General features: G+C 32.4%; 1 protein-coding gene across 1 annotated transcript; it reads left to right on the top strand.

Moving 5' to 3' along the window:
• The first annotated feature begins 6,324 nt into the window (after positions 1 to 6,324).
• LOC130656930 (RNA polymerase-associated protein RTF1 homolog) lies at positions 6,325 to 14,890 on the top strand. The gene is made up of 16 exons (XM_057459875.1): positions 6,325 to 6,481; positions 7,239 to 7,364; positions 7,640 to 7,811; positions 8,499 to 9,144; positions 9,595 to 9,685; positions 9,773 to 9,855; positions 10,232 to 10,319; positions 10,908 to 11,015; positions 11,133 to 11,210; positions 11,407 to 11,528; positions 11,809 to 11,866; positions 12,047 to 12,124; positions 12,260 to 12,277; positions 12,589 to 12,657; positions 13,142 to 13,262; positions 14,112 to 14,890. The coding sequence occupies exons 1-16, from the start codon at positions 6,413 to 6,415 to the stop codon at positions 14,219 to 14,221; spliced, it is 2,037 nt and encodes a 678-aa protein (XP_057315858.1). The 5' UTR covers positions 6,325 to 6,412; the 3' UTR covers positions 14,222 to 14,890.
• The last annotated feature ends 5,406 nt before the right edge of the window (positions 14,891 to 20,296 follow it).

The raw sequence follows: 20,296 nt of genomic DNA, 5'->3' as shown, positions 1-20,296 counted from the left end.
GGTAAAAAAGTCCATTTCCTGGCCTACATGACAATGTCTACTACCCTAGGTCTTTCGTGACTTGCTTACAATATAGTTACAATCGTCCACAAAAATATAGCTCTTCAATCTCCCTCCATGTAATTCAATTTTAAAGCAGTGTTAAGCAGTGTAAACGATTATACCTGACCACATCAACCTCTGTATACACATTGATCATGAGTGGTTACAGAAAGTACAATCTGCAGAATATATAGCTAGCTATAGCTATGTTCTTTTGCTGACTTTGCTAAACTTGTTGGTCCTTGGTTTAAAATTGCCAGAGTCAATAAATTTTGTGGAAAATTGTAGCTCGAACAAGCTATGCGATGGGGCATTAGAGCAAAATTATCTCACTCACTGTTAAATATATAGCTAGCTAAATACGAAAGTTGTGTCCGTTGTGTCATTCTTAAATATATAGCTAGCTGAATACGAAAGTTGTGTCTGTCTGTGACAGCCAAAGTGGAGAACTTCAATTTCTTTTGATGTCGCCAAAAAAGTTATGTCTATTTTGTTAATTTTTCTGATGTTACGGCGCGACGTCAATACATTTAGACTGACGTCAATGCGTTTAATAAGATTGGTGAAGACATTGCATTGCAATTATAACTTTGAGGCCAAATAACTTGGAAACGAGGTGGTGAATCAGTCATTTTACACCGCGTGGGTAACTATGGACCACCTGAAACTAATTTGTGTATCTTCTAATCCGATTCAGAATAAACGGGTTGACGACGTCATCAAAAAACATTAAAGCACAATATTTCCGTAACCGTTTGTCAAAAGTACATGATCCTATACATTTCCTTCATCAGCGTTTCAAGATCTATACGATGAAAACAACAGGTATACAAATTTCTAATAAAAAAAGTTTGTGTTTTGGCGAGTCTTTGCTGACGTCAGCAAAATGTTTAAACCCTAGGCGTTCGCCGAAAATACATTATTTTGATCAGCGTTTCAACCTATAAACATTACAGGCAAGGAATAAACTAAATTTCGCAATTTTTTTTTGTTCTGCACTGCTGACGTCAGCAAAATATCTAAAGCAACCTATTTTCCATTGTCCATCTTCCTAAGTGGATTTCTTCACGGGCCTTATCGATTTGTTTTTTAATATTTTCTGTTATTTATAAATTTGATGTTTTACTATCTGCTTAACTCTGCTAAAATATTAGTTGAAAACCTTCGTGTTGTTTGTTTCTTTTCGTTGTGCGAATTGCGATGTGGGGTGGCATAGTGCGCCGGTGAAAGTCACAATATATAGAATAGATCACGGCACCCACTTTAAGCTTGGACTTCCAAGAAAGTCCATACTCTTTTGTGACTGTTGCTCAACAATTTTTATTTAACTGAAAATCCACCTTTAATGTGGCCGACAATAAAAATACTGCTTCTATAAATCACCATGACAACGGCGATCAAATCATGTCGATTATGTTTACGCGAAATGAAGAATAAGTGGCTTGTAAATGATGTCCCGGCGTATATAAATCTGTTTATCAATAAATCTTTTGTTGATTTTTCACACGTAGGAAATGTTTTTAATACTATCATTACTTGTGTTTAGAAAAAGTATAATACCGCAATGCTTTGAATAAGGCAAGAGCCTTTAATTAAATTTTTCGATTTTAAGGTTGGGGCCTCTATCCGACGGGGGGTGCAGCTTTGACCATATTTTCGGACATTCGAAGCTGTGTTTTATGCACTTTCTTTTTCAACATTTGCAATAAATTTGCATGAAAATCAAAATTTGCATTACGTTTCAAATAAACACCCCTTGAATGATGGTACGTCTATTAGACAGGGCATGTATTGAAGAAATCATTGGGAAGGTACAAGTTAATCAAAGAGGCGTCTGATGGAAGGGTGGCTTTTATTCAAAGCATCTTGACCAATTAAAGCTGCTTCGTAATTGATAGGAAATGTTCAAAAAACCCTTTTATTAAATATATCGTAGTTTTTAGATAAACAACAAGACGTATGATATACGCAAACAACCTCGCCAAAAAAGTTTATAAAAAGCTGAAGTTAGACACTACATATTTTGCTATTCGGATAGGCAATAATATTGATAGAAAATTTCTCGAAATTTCAATTTTCGTAAGGTTAGTCTGTAAACACGTCCTCGCGGGCGATATAGTAAAAAGAAAAAAAAAGTAAAAATAGTTACCAAGATGAGATTCGAACACACGACTACTCCCGTGTCGGTGCTCAGAGAGGCAAAAATTTCCGTTCTTGTAGGACACATTTGCGTTTTAATACAAGCTCACGAGCTTGTAACAATAGATTAGTATCTCGACTCAGAAAAATAAAAATGTGTCAGATCAGAATCAAGCTGTAATATTTGAAAACTTTTTAGCTATGTCCCAGGAGGATGTCAAAGCCAACAGGCTCTAACACAGCTCAAATGTTTTTATTTTTTTAAATCTTTTTCCATACAGCATTTTTAATAATTTTTATAAACGCTGCTAACAACTTTAAAATTTAAACACACAGATATCAAAGATAATATCTTTCACCTCAATGTAATAACCTACCAAGTCCTTATTATTACTACTAACAAGTCCAGGCGATGACAAAGGTGGACCTATTTCCAAATTTGTTCCAAAATCTTCCAAGCATTCTTTTATATGCTCTTCTAAACGCGGGCAGGTGCGTTTTAATGATTCCTGCAGTTGTTCTACCCAACATTCCCATTTTCCAACTTCACTAACTCTACTCTTCTTACCGCATTGATATGATAATCGGTTCACAATGTTCGCCATATTTTGCTCGCGATCTCTTTTAAAAAACGTATCAATGTAATCCCACTCTTTCAAACATAGTCACATGCAACCTTTCAACCATGTCGCGTCTGGACTTAACACAAGATTCACTCTTTCAGATGCAAATAAAGTTTCCATACTTTGCAAAAATTGCTGATGCAGCGTAGTGGGTGGCTGTCCATGTTCTTTCTCGTAATCTTTTACCTTATCGACGCACGTATGTCTTAGTCCAAGCCAACTGCAACATATTGTTTGCTATCCCATTCATTCAATATATTATCACCAACCAGATGGTTTCTACAGCGTTCACTTATTAAGAGGATGGTTTCTCTCTGTCCGTACCTTATATATACTTTACTATATATATATATATATATATATATATATATATATATATATATATATATATATATATATATATATATATATATATATATATATATATATATATATATATATATATATATATATATATATATATATATATAAGTAAAGAAAAAAATAGAAAGTAAAAGCGATATATATTGCTGCACTCTTTTGTTGTAGGGTGGGGGGAATCAAGTGGAAAAAGGTCCACTTCAGACTAAACATAATTATTTCATTATTTTTCGGTAAATTCTTGTTTCTCCCCACGTATTAAAGTCGCTAGCCCAACCTCGTACCCAGGGTCTTGTGGCCTCTGAGCCGTTATTACGAAGTGGCCGACAATGAGTTTTTCGCTGCTATCAACATCATCAATAAGGCAAGTTGACGATTGAAGTGCTTTTTTAAGTTTTTATTTAACAACTAGGGTTAAAATGTTAAAATATTTCTCCGCAAGTCGCTTAATAGAAAAAAACAGGAGCAGAAATTTACCATCTTCAAAACCAACCTCGTCTCCAGGGAATTCTCGCCGTCCCGAGATAAAAAAGAGACAACATGTGCTTGGAACGAGGTTGGGTGAAAACGCCTTTTTATTAAACTTTTCATTAGTTTGTTAGAAACTTGTGATAATGACAAGAGAGCTATAGCTAAGCTACCAGTCCCAATTATCTTTTTAGCAAAAATTAAACCTTTTAAAAGTCCGCCGTCAACATTTACAAGTCACCTTTAAAAATAACGGAGTGTGTGTTACCAATCCTTGGAATTGTAGATGTTTAAGTTGAAATTCGTGGCATACAGTTGCATATATTAACGCATGCAACACAGCAAAACCTATTTGGAGCAGACATAATAGATGACACCTTTCTACAGCCGACACTTTTCTCGGCAACGAACTAAAACATGAAAAAACTATCATAACAAAAATCAAAAAACATAACAAAACTCATGTGTAGCGTAGAAATTATAGCAGACATCTTTCTAAAATAACGGACGTCCTTTCAATTACCCAGTTTATATTACACTACCTATGTCATTTCTATAGTGGAAACGCTCAATAATAAATCAGATAAAACAGTTCTTGGAAGAAAGTTCTCTATATTTTACTTAGAATGATGTTTTGTATTTACGTTTATGGACTTTTTAGATGCTGTAAATATGAAAACTCGCAAAGTCTGTTTTTTTTTTTTGTTAAATAAAAGATAATTGATAATAATTTTTACCCGATGTAATGTGCAAGAATTTCCCCGGCGTTATTCTCACAAAAAAAACAGCGCTGTTGTAAATCTATTTTGATGTACTTTTATCTTAATTTTACTGTCTTAAAATCTTTAAATTCTGGTCATAATTTTTCATACAATTTGTCTTTCTATTAACCGCAGTGTATGATTAAAAATGGTTGCGCAAACTGTTTGCTGGTTGTTTTCTTTTATTGTGTTTTTTCGTCGCTTTTTCATTTTGCCCCAGTTTTTCCCTTCTTAATAAATTACCAGGCGTGTGATCGAGGTTGACTGGTTTTCATGTTTTTATAAATACAGTCCACGGAGGAGGGTGGTCTTGTGCGTCACTTATATGAAGCCGGTAGTTTATTAAATGGCGGCTTACAAAATACAGCACACTTACTGTCTTAGCTAGTTCTGCTTGTGATCTGTTTTGAATTTCCTATCCGGGTTGAGCCATATATTTTTTCTGGCAACATTTTAAGAAATATTTCCTTCTGGCACTATTTAGCCAGAATAACTAAAAAACTTCTAAAAAATAAAAGTTGTTTTATATTTACTTCTGCCTTTTTTTGGCCGGTTTATTTTTGAATAAGCATTGACATAATGTTTTCCCAGTCATGAGGAAACATTCTTACCCACAGGATTTACAGTTTCAGCTAAACTATTGTTTAATAAATCTTTTTTGTTACAAAGAAAGTGCTTCTTCTTTTGTTACAACGCTCCTCCTGACCATGAAGAAAAGTGAAATAAACTTTTTCTAAAAAAATTTGGGAAGAAAAGTTACAATTCCTTCGCATGTTTTAAGTACCACCAATAAATCTTTTTGAATGTTTAGATTTTTCTCAGTAAGCCCTTCTGGCTCTAACAACTGCATGGCAGAAAATGGGTGAGCTTGCTGAAAAAAACCTTTTTTAGCCGATTTCTTTCTACAGAAACATTGTTAAGGCTTAAACTGTTATCAAACGTAGATAAATAACTTCTCACTGACATATATTCATATAAAGTTGTAATGATACCTTTGTGAAAAGAAACAGACTGAAAAGGACTGCTGTCTAATGATGCTTTGAATAAATATCTTCATGCATACCAGTGTGAAGTGTATATATAAGTTTTTTCTTATCAGTATATATCTATTTAAATAGATAGGCGCACATTTTTCATTAAGAACAAATTTGCCCTGTTATCATGTACGCATGGCCAGATTATGTTTTTTTGCCTGGACAATGTCCTGGTGACCCGGATTATGAACGCTGATATAATAGCTGGTCAGATAAAATACCATTGAAAACTAGGCATGGTGACAAAAAAAGTCTCAACATAACTTTTCTCTGCAGGATAAAACACCAATGAAAACTAACAAGGAATAGCAAAAAATAATCTCGACATAATTTTTAGTATAAACTCCTCTTGTGAGTACATTTCAACATATATAATATACTTTGGAAGTAAGTAAATTTTACAGAACTAGATTTTGTGGATGGGTGGACTCATTTTTATTTTTCGCGGAAATTGAATTCTGAGGATGACCTAAATTATTAAACTTGCAATCCCAAAATTTAGTTTCCACAAAATTTCGCTTCATTTGCGAACAACTTTTCCACCAGGGCTATTTGCTTGTGACGAATGATATAAAAGCTGGATCATCTTCGTTCTATAAGTGAGAAAAGTGTTGTACATAAGCCGGCCTGTGCTGATTATGTTTGTTTTTAAGTAACAAATAATATTAGACTGCCTTACATATAAACATGCCTGCCCTGACTATGGTCGTTCTATATGTGCTAAATAATAATTTTTAACTGTACATAGCCGCGTCCTGATTATGTATTTCCTGCCCTGTTTATAAACAGGGCAGCTGCCGTACATAACCTGGGCAGCTTTCATAATCCAGGCAGAACAGATTTACCTTTCTACGCAAAATTGCAACCTGCCCCTATTGCAATGGTGGTCATAAGTGGTAACAAGTAACACAGAATGTGATTCAAGTTATTATTTAACTTAAAATTTTTATTCGTACAGATTATTTAAAGAACTAAATACATAAGCATGGCATCGTCACGCAAAAGAGCAATTGATTCTGATGATGATAGCAGTAGTGATGATGAATTGGATGAGGTGCGTACACAAAATATTTTTGCGGCTTGTAAGATCCAATTGTTTTAAAAACTTAACTATTAAAAAATGAATCAGGCTTTAGCAATTTTGGAAAAAACTTAAGTGGAACTGTTAACAACATAAAGTAAAATAAAGCGTTTGACAAGTTACAAATGCCTAAAAATAAGCCTGAAGATAGTGGAGAAGCAATTTTTGCTTTTAACAAATTGCTTGACTGGGTAATACAGGAGGTAAAGTCAAATTATTGTTGAGTCAGCACATTTTTCAGGTAAACACAATATACATTAGAATAATTCCTTAACAGCAATTCATAAAATATAACCTCTTTTGTATTCTGGTCTCTAAAATTTCGTAAGGCTACTCAATCAGTCTGAAAACAATTTGAATTTTGGTTACTAGAATAACAATAAACATTTGTGCGTACAAAAGGGGTCCCTACCTCCGCAGGTTAATCTAAGCATCTTCTGTCAGCACAAACTAAAAGAACCAATGTGAGAATAAGAAAAAAAATCCTGATTATGGTGTTTGGGTATAATTCACACTGCACATTTCCATAAGAAATTTTAGCGAATTAATTAATTCCAGTATTCAAACTTAAGGCTTAAAGTCTTTTTTTTATGCTCAAATGTGCAATGAATTTGTACGAACTCTTTTGTGATGGTAAAATTATGGTAAGAGAATTACAGGGTATTTGTTTTATTACGCAATGGTTTCATCTATATTAGATTGTATTGTCCTTTTATAATTATTTATTTAGCAATTGTTGAGTCTGTCTACTAAGAAGGCAAAGAATTCACCAACAGTTGCAGCAAAAAAGATGGCTGATAGTGATAGTGACAAAGATGAAAACTCAGACTCTTCCACAGATGATAGTGATAACGAGGTAGACTTCTTAGCTGTCCTCTATAATTATTTAGATATGAATGCACTGAATCTTGTATCCCCCCTATGATGCAGTTTTTGTTCTCCCTGTACATTGGCAGGCCGTGTTTTGTCATGTTTTAGAGCTTAGGCTGTTTTTCAACATTTAATGTTTTTAGCTAAACTAATACCTTGTTTGTGGGAATTGTGCATGTTATTTAGGACTGCCTCTTCATGTAAAAACATAATCAAAAAAGAAAATGTAAAAATATTTATTCTTTTAACTATTCTTTGCAGTGGACATTAGATTCAGAAGGTAATGGAAAATCTAACAATAAAAAGAAGAATGGTAAAACACAAAAACCAACACCTGCAAAACGACGTGCTTCAACTGTATCTGATGAAGAAGAAGATGGAGAAATAAATGATGAGGAGGACAACGAAGAGGAAGAAAAAGAGGAAGGACAAGGTAGAAAGTGGTATTTTCATAGTTTCTTCATTAAATAAAGAATCTCCTTAATGGTTGTTTCCATTTGATGGTGTTTTTTCTGCTTTTCAAGCATATCTGGACTCACATTTGTTCAAAAACTAACCACATGGTAAGCATATCATTGAGCCTAAGTTTATATTTTGTATATGACTAGTCGTTAGCCCATGGAAAAATCCATGGGTTAGCCCATCCCAGCTAAGCTACTATTTTGCATGACAGACAGACGGACGGACGGACAGACGTATACGGGCATTATAATATAGACTGCTGTACTGTTAGTTTTGTTTTTAAAAATATAAAAAAGATGTAGGTATAAAAAATATGTAATTATTTTCTTCTTGATATAGAATATTCTTATGTTAAAGCAGATTTAAAAAGTCAGCAAATCATATCCAAATACTGAGCCATTTGAGCTATGGTTATCTGTTATTTTCCATCTGTTTCATAGTGATTTATAGTGTTTCAAAGCTACCAGAGTAGTTCTTTATTACTGTGGAAAGTTTACCATTTCTTGAACATGGTATAGTTTAGTAGGCAACGTTTCGGGAGATCCTTCTCCCATCAAGTAAAATTCAAGAAATGATAAACTTTCCACAGTAATATAAATACTGAACAGACAAACCGAAATAATATCTTCAATAGTTCTTTATTATTGGTTGTTTCTAGTTATGTCGAGCAGTTCGTCATCTGATGACGATGGTTCCGATGAAGATTTGCCAGCATTTGATGATGGATTAGATGCAAACTTAATTGGTGATGAAGAAGATCGATTAAAACTAGAGGAAATGACTGAAAAGGACAGAGAAATTGAATTGTATAACAGAATGGAAAAGCGTGAGGCAATGAAAGTGCGCTTGGAAATTGAACGCAAGCTTCACGGTAAAAGAAAAACGGAACGCAAACAACATAAAAAAGAAAAAGACAAAAAATCTGGCGATGATAAAAAAAGTAAGGAGCCAGAAGTTTATAACAGTAGTATAGCCTCACGCAAAGGTGAGCGTAAAAAAACAGTGGAGGATGTGAAAAAGAAGGCAATTAATGAACTCAAACAAAAACGTATTGAAAAGAAGGAGAAGATGGAAGCCCTAATGAGTAAGAAAGAACCACTCACAACAAAAGATGTGTACTCAGATGACGACGATGATGAGGAGGAGGATGATGAGGATAACAACAAGGAAGAGGAGGACTCTGATAAAAGTTCTGTTGAGTTTGCGTCAGATGACGAAGATGCTGAAGAAGAGCGTCTGTCCCAGCAGATTGAGACAAGGGAGCAACTTGAAGACATTCGTTTGTCAAGACACAAGTTGGAACAGTATGTGTGCTTTTTTTAAGGCTTTAGGTTGTTATGTTTTATTAGGTTTCTTTGACTGCTCGAGGTACTTCGACTCTATGTGTTCATACATACAAAGAAAATTTTTGGGTCATAATTTTTAATTTGTTTGGTGACAAGTTTTAATGAAAAATAATGTAATTTCTATGTTGAATTTATGTTTATTTTCGTTTTAGCTTCCCTTTTTTGTCCTTAAAGAGATGGGGAAATATTGAGTAAAAATCAAGCATTTTAAAAAATGACAGCATTATCATATATTTTTTTGCATCATTAAAATGTTTTTGTCAAATTGTATTTGTTCGATCAAGGGCTATATGTGCATGCAACATTTCATGTCCATCTATTTCCATTTAGAAGGTCTATGATATATAGATTTTAAATTGTGTAATGTTTTTTCTGCAGTCAATATTGACAATTTGTGTGTATGTTTAGATGGGTCCACCTCCCATTTTTCACTCGTGTTATCTCAGGATGTTTTCTGCGCATGGGCATAGGTAACCATGATGGACGTGCAATATACAGAGTAATGTTTATATTTATATATTTGTTTTTATTTTTATTTTTGATGTGTTAGAAACAAAGATGGTGGCATTGTTTTGTTGCTTTGTAGGTGGCAGAAATCATTGACGTGACAGAAACTAGTAAAGTTTATAATTTGGGAAAAACCAGAACCAACAAAGGTGTAAAAGTGAGGTAATAATCAACCTTTTGTAAACTTTTTGTTTAGTTCTGGATTAAATTATCAGATCTGTAAAATTTTAAAATAAAAAGGGAAAACACATTTGAAACTTTCTGATTCTAGAGACACAGACTCTTGCTCTATCAAGATTTTTTTTATTTGTTTACAGCTTTTTTTATATAATTTTTTTTCGCGTTACTTATGGTATTTTATATATTTGCTTGCCTTGTTAACACGTCATTTGAGTTGGTAACTACCAAACACTGACGTGAATTGTACGAAGTGTCAAATGTATAATCTTTAGAAGCCCATTATTTTTGGTATAATAAAATCTTACAACTTCATTTCTAGGGTACCTGAATATCTTTTATTTGTAACATCATTTTTTAGACATGGACTTCAAGAAAGAATATTTCGCATGGAATATGTGTCTAACCAAGCGTTTACTGATTCAGAATTTCAAAAGTGGAAAGAAGAGGTAATGCTCTTTTCAACACAGCGTTATATTTCCTGTGAAGTGATTTTCTTCTTCTAGTTGTACCAACGTATTCTAATTCACAATGAGACATTGCAACTTCATTGGTATCGTCAATCGTAGAGAAAATTAATAAAAGAAAGTCAGTTTTTTTTTCTCGTTTTGTAGTCAAAAGGCAGCAAAGTTGTTACTTTTGCGCACATGTGCACCAGGTGGAAAGCGTTTAAAACTTTCCAGTGGCATTTTCCACTAAGGTCCCGAAATTCAGGGAAAATATTTGTGCTGACGTCAATAACAATAAACACGTTTCAAGAATGTAGATTTAACCAAAAAATATAAAAGGGAACTTCGCGTTCACAATGCGCGACTCTATAATAGAGGCAGGCTATGTAATCACTTGTGGCAGCCAACTTTACAACTAGTCGTCTTGTTTTCTTATATTTTGTCAATGATTGGTGATATCATGATACAATACTCTAAAGTAAAAATACATTTTCGGAAAAAAACATGCCTTCTCAAGACTCATTTTTATTTTTTAAATTTACTTGTAACAACAATTCACGAATGACTTTTATATTTTTTGTTTTTAAGATGAAACTTGTTGAACTACCCTTACCTACTCTGCGCCAAGTAAAAGAAAAATCGGCTGATATATCTACCTCCAAAGCCTATAGCTACAAAGACGACGATATTGAAGCTGTATGTAACTCTTCATCTATTTCTTTGTGCATTTAATCGTTATTTGTTTGTTTGTTTTTATTTTGCTTGGATATATATATTTGTTTTTTTGTTTGTTTTATTTTATTCTTTGTTTAGATTGTGAAAGAAAAAAATAAATTTCGAAAAAATCCATTCAACTACGCGGTTAAAAAGAATAGGTTGATCAGAGAAAAGGTATGCGTTGAAAATAAAGTTCTGTTGGTCTTTTTATAAATGTAAAATAGAATTTTATTGAAACTGGTAAATTATTCAGGCTAAGGTAGGGGCATCAAAAGTTTCCCTCTGAATATACTCTTTGGATGCTTTGATTAGATAGGTGTACTCTTGTTTTTCTTGCTTGCAAAGAAAAATTATTATTATTATTTTGCAGGAAATTGCAGAACAAACAAACGACTATAAAAAACTTGAAAAAGTGAAGGGCGAGTTGGACGAGTTGGAAGAACGTGCTCAAATGTTGGATAAGAAACGGTCTGGAGCTCTCAGCAATGTCAGGTAGTGTTCAAAAAAAATTTATTTTTTATGGTAGAGATATGTAGATGTAAACACGTTCTATCCTGGTGATACTTGAGATGTTCACATTTTGTGTCCCCATACAAAGTGTTATTTCCTTATGTGCTAGTTCAAACACTACTGCATACGTGCCCTCACGTGTTCTCATTCACTAGCACTCCCTCCATTGCTTTGAATAAAATGCCGTGCGGGACATTAAATTATAAATTATATTATATTATAAATTATATTATACATTAAAAATGCTGATTTTTATTTGTAGTTTTATTAACGAAAGAAATCGAAAAAAGAACGTATATGATGCAGAGAAAGCTTGCATTGTAAGTAGCTTATCTTAAAACAAGATGGCGTCTATATTTTTGGTTAGTCGTTCTCGTGTCCAACTTTGACTTACTGCTTCACGATTTTGACTACCTAAACTTGCTATTCTCCAACGTCACATGAACCATTTGGTATAAGATACTTTCGTGGTAGTCGATGTTTTTTGTTTGTTTTTGTAGGAGGAAGGCAGACAAAATAAAGAAAAAAAAGACGATCCTTTTACACGGCGTAAAACGCAACCTAAGATGATTATTAAGGTTCGCGTCTTATTTATTTATTTTTATTATTTGTACGTTTCGCTATATTCCTGTTACAATATTCGGTTATTTTGGATTTAGATTCCTTCCAATTTTGTTTAAATAAATAAATTTTTGACTTCTTTTTTTTTTTAGTCCACAGCACAGGAACAGGTATGTCTGTTTGGTTGTTTGTCTTGCCATGTTTTCTCCTTCAAGTGTTGCGATCTCCGTCGAGTCTTTTGCTCTTTACATTTTAAGATAAGAATTTGGGTAGTTTAGTTTGAAATATAGCTTATGTACAATGTTCTTTCGGGTTTTTCTAATTATTCGTCGCATTTTTGAATCTTGTAGAATGGAAATGTCAAAAATGTTAGTTTTGAGTTATTGAAATGACATTTTTATTCTCCGGCGACGATTAGGCCAGTTTTTTTACAATGTCAACACAGGACCCAGAAAAATAAATAAACTTTTAATGTTTGTAGAAAACTGACGAATCAATAAATAGTGAAGCGCAAGACACAAGTACTGGAGAGTTTGCTGAACCGGCTCCGGTTTGTTGATTTTGTCTAGTTGTGTTGCTTTCACGAAAACGGTTTGAACGATTAAACACTGGTCTGTGGTTTACATCTCATAAACACACTTACTGTCACACTGTTGTTGTCATACCATCAAATGTTTATTTAGCCACGGTGTCCACACTGTCAAAAATTATCCAGATATTTTATAATATACACCGTCGAAATGTCAGAAAAAACATCATTAAAATGTCAGCAATTTCTTTGAAATGTCATCAAAACGTCAGCAATTTTAGGTTTAAAATAGACAATCAGAATGTTTTTTTCTAAATACTGGCAAGAATTTTTTGCTCTCTTTTATTGTTTTATTGTTGAAACAATCAACTGTTTCTCAGCAAGGTTTTATTTCCGCTTTCTATTATCAGCTTAACGTGTACCTTCATAGAATGACTGAAAATTTAAAAAAAGCCAAAAAGTTGTTGTCGTTGTTACTGTGGATTTACAATATTTTTTTTTACAGGAGCTGGATTCATTATTATTTAAATCGGAACTCACTGTGTCAGGTGTCAACAAATCCAGTGACGACGCTGATCTTTTCTCTGCGCATGATTTTGACGTACAAATAGACGTTCCAATACCAGGTAAGAGAGAGGAATACTCATTGTAATTTACAATAATATTTCGACACGTCTTGACTGTGTCTTTTTCGAATCTAAACAGTTTAGATTTGAAAAGGACACAGTCAAGATGTCAAAGTATTATCGTAAATAAAATAGTTATTAAAATTTAATTAAAAAGATTGAACTATAGTACAATTTTGGTATTATAAAAGAAACGGGAGTGGCAATGCATTCTTACCTTTTCTTCTTGCCTAAAAGAAATTAAGTGTGTGCTGCTGAACTTTTATGTATGATTTTTCACTTTTTTTTTACTAACCTTCATTTATAATATTTTTGCGTCAGTTTTAATTTCGCGCACTCAGGTTAAGTACACATTTAATTTCCGCTCACTTATTACTTGTAATACATACAACATTTAATAATACTTTAGGTAGACCTCAATGTATTGCGGGGTTTATACAGTTTAAACTTTTGTTTTTATGTTAACGGATCGTTTTGCGTACCTGATTGGCGCTCAAAAGCTTTATCAATCTAAAATTTGAGTTAACTGACTCTGATAATGTTGTGATGACCTAATTTTTATTAATTTTGTGCAAACAAAAAGTATTCGAGCATTACGAGTTTTGCTAATTTTCGCACATTTACTGCAAAGAAATATTTAAATTTTCGCGCAACTAAATGCGCGAGTATTTCTGCGCAAACAATTGATCGCGCAGCGGCTCTGCGAGAATATTTCGTGAATTAAGGTGTTAAGTTAGTGGGAATATGAAGTCACGGTGGAAATAGAAACACAAGTTGAATGGTTAAAAGTTAAAACTTGATTAGCTATCATGATATATTTCCCTATTCTTTATTTTCCTTTTCTTTTAGCTGCCAGAACGATATCTCTCACGCCGAAACCCATGGTCCACCAACGTGAAAACGTATCAAGGCGTTCGTTAAACCTTGACGAATACAAGAAGCGAAAAGGGTTAATGTAGCCTCTTTATCATGTAACCTCACTGTGATGTAGCCTCTATGGCATTACCCCGATATGCAAATATTCTAAAGGGATCACGTTTTTATACGAATTAGCTACGGGTGTCAACCAGTTTGCTTGATAATACGCCGTCGTAGACACGATGGGGATTTTTTCGGCACGTATTCAATTAAAGGCCCGTTTCAATTTTTTAAGAATACTTGTCCGCGAAAGATTTTAATGCGTTGCCCCGGCTAAAGAGATTACACAATACAACACCACAGCATTGAAAGGAGTATTACCTTCAATAAGTTTGTGCAGACTTTCGTCGTTGTGTGTATTTATAGCTTTTAATAAGTTCGGTAGCGATCTTTATTTGAACCATATTTTTATGGTCACTACTGCGTTTATACTTAGATATTATAACATGTTCACTCTTTTAGAGATAGGGTATAATGTGTTTTTTTAAAGTGTCAAAAATTTCGATAGAGCTCTGTTTTTGAATATTTACAATTTTTATGAGAATGTTTCGTCTGAAATTGCCCATGTGTAAACATAGTATTAACTTATAAGGTTTATTCCGTGATAAATTTTCTACGTGTAAACGTACCATTAACTTATAAAGCTTGTGAATCAAGCGAATGATTGTATCTTCTTTGTGAAACAACAAGAAGTGAGATTAAGAAAAGAATAGTTTCATTTTTAACCCGACACAAAAGAAGTATAACTTAGTATGATAAAAAATTGCGAGAAATAATAGCATACTGGATAAAAAATTGCGAGAAATAATAACATACTGGATAAAAAATTGCGAGAAATAATAACATACTGGATAAAAAATTGCGAGAAATAATAACATACTGGATAAAAAATTGCGAGAAATAATAACATGCTGGATAAAAAATTGCGAGAAAGATTAACATACTGGATAAAAAATTGCGAGAAATAATAACATACTGGATAAAAAATTGCGAGAAATAATAACATACTGGATAAAAAATTGCGAGAAATAATAACATACTGGATAAAAAATTGCGAGAAATAATAACATACTGGATAAAAAATTGCGAGAAATAATAACATGCTGGATAAAAAATTGCGAGAAATAATAACATACTGGATAAAAAATTGCGAGAAATAATAACATACTGGATAAAAAATTGCGAGAAATAATAACATACTGGATAAAAAATTGCGAGAAATAATAACATACTGGATAAAAAATTGCGAGAAATAATAACATACTGGATAAAAAATTGCGAGAAATAATAACATACTGGATAAAAAATTGCGAGAAATAATAACATACTGGATAAAAAATTGCGAGAAATAATAACATGCTGGATAAAAAATTGCGAGAAATAATAACATACTGGATAAAAAATTGCGAGAAATAATAACATGCTGGATAAAAAATTGCGAGAAATAATAACATGCTGGATAAAAAATTGCGAGAAATAATAACATACTGGATAAAAAATTGCGAGAAATAATAACATACTGGATAAAAAATTGCGAGAAATAATAACATACTGGATAAAAAATTGCGAGAAATAATAACATGCTGGATAAAAAATTGCGAGAAATAATAACATACTGGATAAAAAATTGCGAGAAATAATAACATACTGGATAAAAAATTGCGAGAAATAATAACATACTGGATAAAAAATTGCGAGAAATAATAACATGCTGGATAAAAAATTGCGAGAAATAATAACATGCTGGATAAAAAATTGCGAGAAATAATAACATACTGGATAAAAAATTGCGAGAAATAATAACATACTGGATAAAAAATTGCGAGAAATAATAACATACTGGATAAAAAATTGCGAGAAATAATAACATACTGGATAAAAAATTGCGAGAAATAATAACATACTGGATAAAAAATTGCGAGAAATAATAACATACTGGATAAAAAATTGCGAGAAATAATAACATACTGGATAAAAAATTGCGAGAAATAATAACATACTGGATAAAAAATTGCGAGAAATAATAACATGCTGGATAAAAAATTGCGAGAAATAATAACATACTGGATAAAAAATTGCGAGAAATAATAACATACTGGATAAAAAATTGCGAGAAATAATAACATACTGGATAAAAAATTGCGAGAAATAATAACATACTGGATAAAAAATTGCGAGAAATAATAACATGCTGGATAAAAAATTGCGAGAAAGATTAACATACTGGATAAAAAATTGCGAGAAATAATAACATGCTGGATAAAAAATTGCGAGAAAGATTAACATACTGGATAAAAAATTGCGAGAAATAATAACATACTGGATAAAAAATTGCGAGAAATAATAACATACTGGATAAAAAATTGCGAGAAATAATAACATACTGGATAAAAAATTGCGAGAAATAATAACATACTGGATAAAAAATTGCGAGAAATAAAAACATGCTGGATAAAAAATTGCGAGAAATAATAACATACTGGATAAAAAATTGCGAGAAATAATAACATACTGGATAAAAAATTGCGAGAAATAATAACATACTGGATAAAAAATTGCGAGAAATAATAACATACTGGATAAAAAATTGCGAGAAATAATAACATACTGGATAAAAAATTGCGAGAAATAATAACATACTGGATAAAAAATTGCGAGAAATAATAACATACTGGATAAAAAATTGCGAGAAATAATAACATGCTGGATAAAAAATTGCGAGAAATAATAACATACTGGATAAAAAATTGCGAGAAATAATAACATGCTGGATAAAAAATTGCGAGAAATAATAACATACTGGATAAAAAATTGCGAGAAATAATAACATACTGGATAAAAAATTGCGAGAAATAATAACATACTGGATAAAAAATTGCGAGAAATAATAACATGCTGGATAAAAAATTGCGAGAAATAATAACATACTGGATAAAAAATTGCGAGAAATAATAACTTACTGGATAAAAAATTGCGAGAAATAATAACATACTGGATAAAAAATTGCGAGAAATAATAACATACTGGATAAAAAATTGCGAGAAATAATAACATACTGGATAAAAAATTGCGAGAAATAATAACATACTGGATAAAAAATTGCGAGAAATAATAACATACTGGATAAAAAATTGCGAGAAATAATAACATACTGGATAAAAAATTGCGAGAAATAATAACATGCTGGATAAAAAATTGCGAGAAATAATAACATACTGGATAAAAAATTGCGAGAAATAATAACATACTGGATAAAAAATTGCGAGAAATAATAACATACTGGATAAAAAATTGCGAGAAATAATAACATACTGGATAAAAAATTGCGAGAAATAATAACATACTGGATAAAAAATTGCGAGAAATAATAACATACTGGATAAAAAATTGCGAGAAATAATAACATACTGGATAAAAAATTGCGAGAAATAATAACATGCTGGATAAAAAATTGCGAGAAACAGGGGCGGATCTAGGGTTAGGCAGCCTAGGCAATTGCCTAAGCCTAGTTTTGTGAACTAGAAAAAAAATTCTCTATAGATAGAATAATCTATAAAAAAAACTAAATTATTTTTATCAATTTATTTTTGGCATCCGCCGATTTCGACTATGACGATGCGCGGCGTGCGTGTTTTATTTTACTCAAATAAGCAAACCCGGGGCGATCTTAGGCAAAATGTCTATTCGCCTAAAACGTCCGCGGGTTTTAAAGTTCCGAATGAATGAAAATCACAGATGGAAGAAAAAACGCCTAAAACGTCCGCGGGTTTTCAAGTTCCAATGAATGAAATTCTGGAATGTGAAGAAAAAACGCCTAAAACGTCCGTGGGTTTTAAAGTTTAAACGCCTAAAACGACCACGGGTACGGTTACATGGAGTGGATGTTTTTTTTTCAACATGGTTTACCTGGATCAGGTCCAATTGCAGGGAGCACTTCAAATGTCTAGAATATTAAAGCAATTGTATGCCACCTAAGTTAAATAAAGAAGTTTTGAATTTGGAAACCTTTTCAGATATTGAAAGGATTGGAAATGCTGGAGAGAAGTATTTTGGCCACGTGTGCCGTGTTGTTGTCTCAAACCAAACCTTTATCTTCCTCTGCAAGAGACAATAAATTCAGTAATACTTGAAATATTTTAGTTTTAGCTGCTCCTGAATTTTAGGCACTTTTGTGTCAAGAACTATTCTTAAAAGTGGTAAACCACCAGATGTTCTTACAAAACGTGTAATTTAAATCTTTTTCTTATCAAAACAAAAGGTTTTAACTTGGCCTTGATCAAATGCATTGTTTATAAACATAAAAGCCCAATGCTAAACGAGATAGCTAACTGAGGCAATTTATGTCAACACTGTCTTGGCGGTCGAGAGATGTTTTGATGTGTATGTTAAATTCGGTATAGAGTATTACTAGCTACCTGTATGTGTATTAGTTGGAATTTTGTTAGTTTTTTTTCTTTAATGTCTTAAGGGTCACTGGCTTCGTGTAGGCTTTGTGTAGCCGTTTATGCAACTGTGTATCTTTGTTTCTGTTAGGGAGAGAATACATTCTTGTAAGATAACTAAGGGACAGCTCTTTCATGAACGCAAAAGTCCAAGCTAAATGTTAATAGATCTGCAGATCCCCTTTCCCTCCCCTAAACATCAAATCAGAAAAGGTAATCTTTGAATGTTGTCAGTCCTTGAAACCATAAGCACTCGGCCATGTGTCCCTGCTAAGCAGGTAGACACTAAAAGTTATTAATACTTTCTGTTCTCTAAGAAATCGATGTATACAGTATGAGATATAATTAAACGGCAAAGGATTCTACCTCGTCCCACCGTCAAATTTATACGCTTAGCATATACTTTTTTATTGTGATTGTCCCTAAGAACTTTGACTTTGTGGGAACTTTTAAACAGTGCATTTTATATGCAACATCCCACTGCTCATTTTAAAACTTTTAAGAACACGAGAAGATCTCTTTGACTTTCCCATGTTACTTTTAATTGTAATAAAATTGCTAAAAACAAAAGAATGAAGCAATACCTAATCTAAGAATAGTCCAAGTTTGTTTTATAATATTTCTTATTCTCATTTTGCTGAGCAATACAACGTATATAATTTTGTTTTAGGATAAGATATTTTGATGTCACCCTGGTACCTAAGATGAATATTCTTCTAACAACGAAAATCACCATCAATTAAAGGAACACAGATTTGTTAATCCTTATAATATTGGAAAACTGTAAACAATGGATATATATCTGGTATAATCCACAAAGTTGTGTTTCATAAGAGGAACTAAGAAGGTGAAAAAAATCAATCAAAATAACTTGTATTTTGATGTCACCCTGGTACCTATGATGAATATTCAAGTAAATAACACAGAAGATTTGTTCTGAATCCTTATAATATTGGAAAACTGTAAACAATGGATATATATCTGGTATAATCCACAAAGTTGGTGAAAAAAATCAATCAAAATAACTTGTGATTTATTTACTTATTCAAGTAAATCATAGAAATGATTTTCACGTAAAACATATACAGATCGAAACAAGAATTGCATGTTAAAAAACGTTCTGTTACAGACTGTAAACTAACAAAATGTCATGTCAACTTATGGGTATGAGTAGGATTTGTATATATGTTGCTTTTTATATGAGAATCTTCATAATTGGCTTATAGTTACTAAAACTTTCTTAAAGATTTTACAGTATTAAAATATTTTTTAAACATAGTTGACAGGGACATGTAAGGGTAAATAATATGAGACATGTTAAATGTTTTGATGTTATTTTTCTAATTTCTAACTCTTTTCTGGCTTCATAAACTGCCTTTCTCTTGTGGGAATTTCATAGCATTAAAATTAATGCTTAATAGAAATTGGTGCAAAACTACACCAGTAACCCTAATGCTAAACTGTATTAACTTCATGAAGAGGTGATTACTATATACTTTTTGTACACGTTTATTATATGTTGCGATCTTACACTGTAAGTCTAACTGGAAATCTTTCATTCTTTTTTATGCTGGTTTTCTTTGTGCATTTGCAGGTTCTTAACACAGACTATAATTTTCCAAACAATATTTCTACGTTGCACTACTGTTGACTATCTATTCCTAAAATTGTCTT

Source organism: Hydractinia symbiolongicarpus, chromosome 9 (genome assembly GCF_029227915.1).
Source record: "Hydractinia symbiolongicarpus strain clone_291-10 chromosome 9, HSymV2.1, whole genome shotgun sequence".
Lineage (NCBI taxonomy): Eukaryota > Metazoa > Cnidaria > Hydrozoa > Anthoathecata > Hydractiniidae > Hydractinia > Hydractinia symbiolongicarpus.
This window is presented reverse-complemented; position numbering and strand designations above follow the sequence as displayed.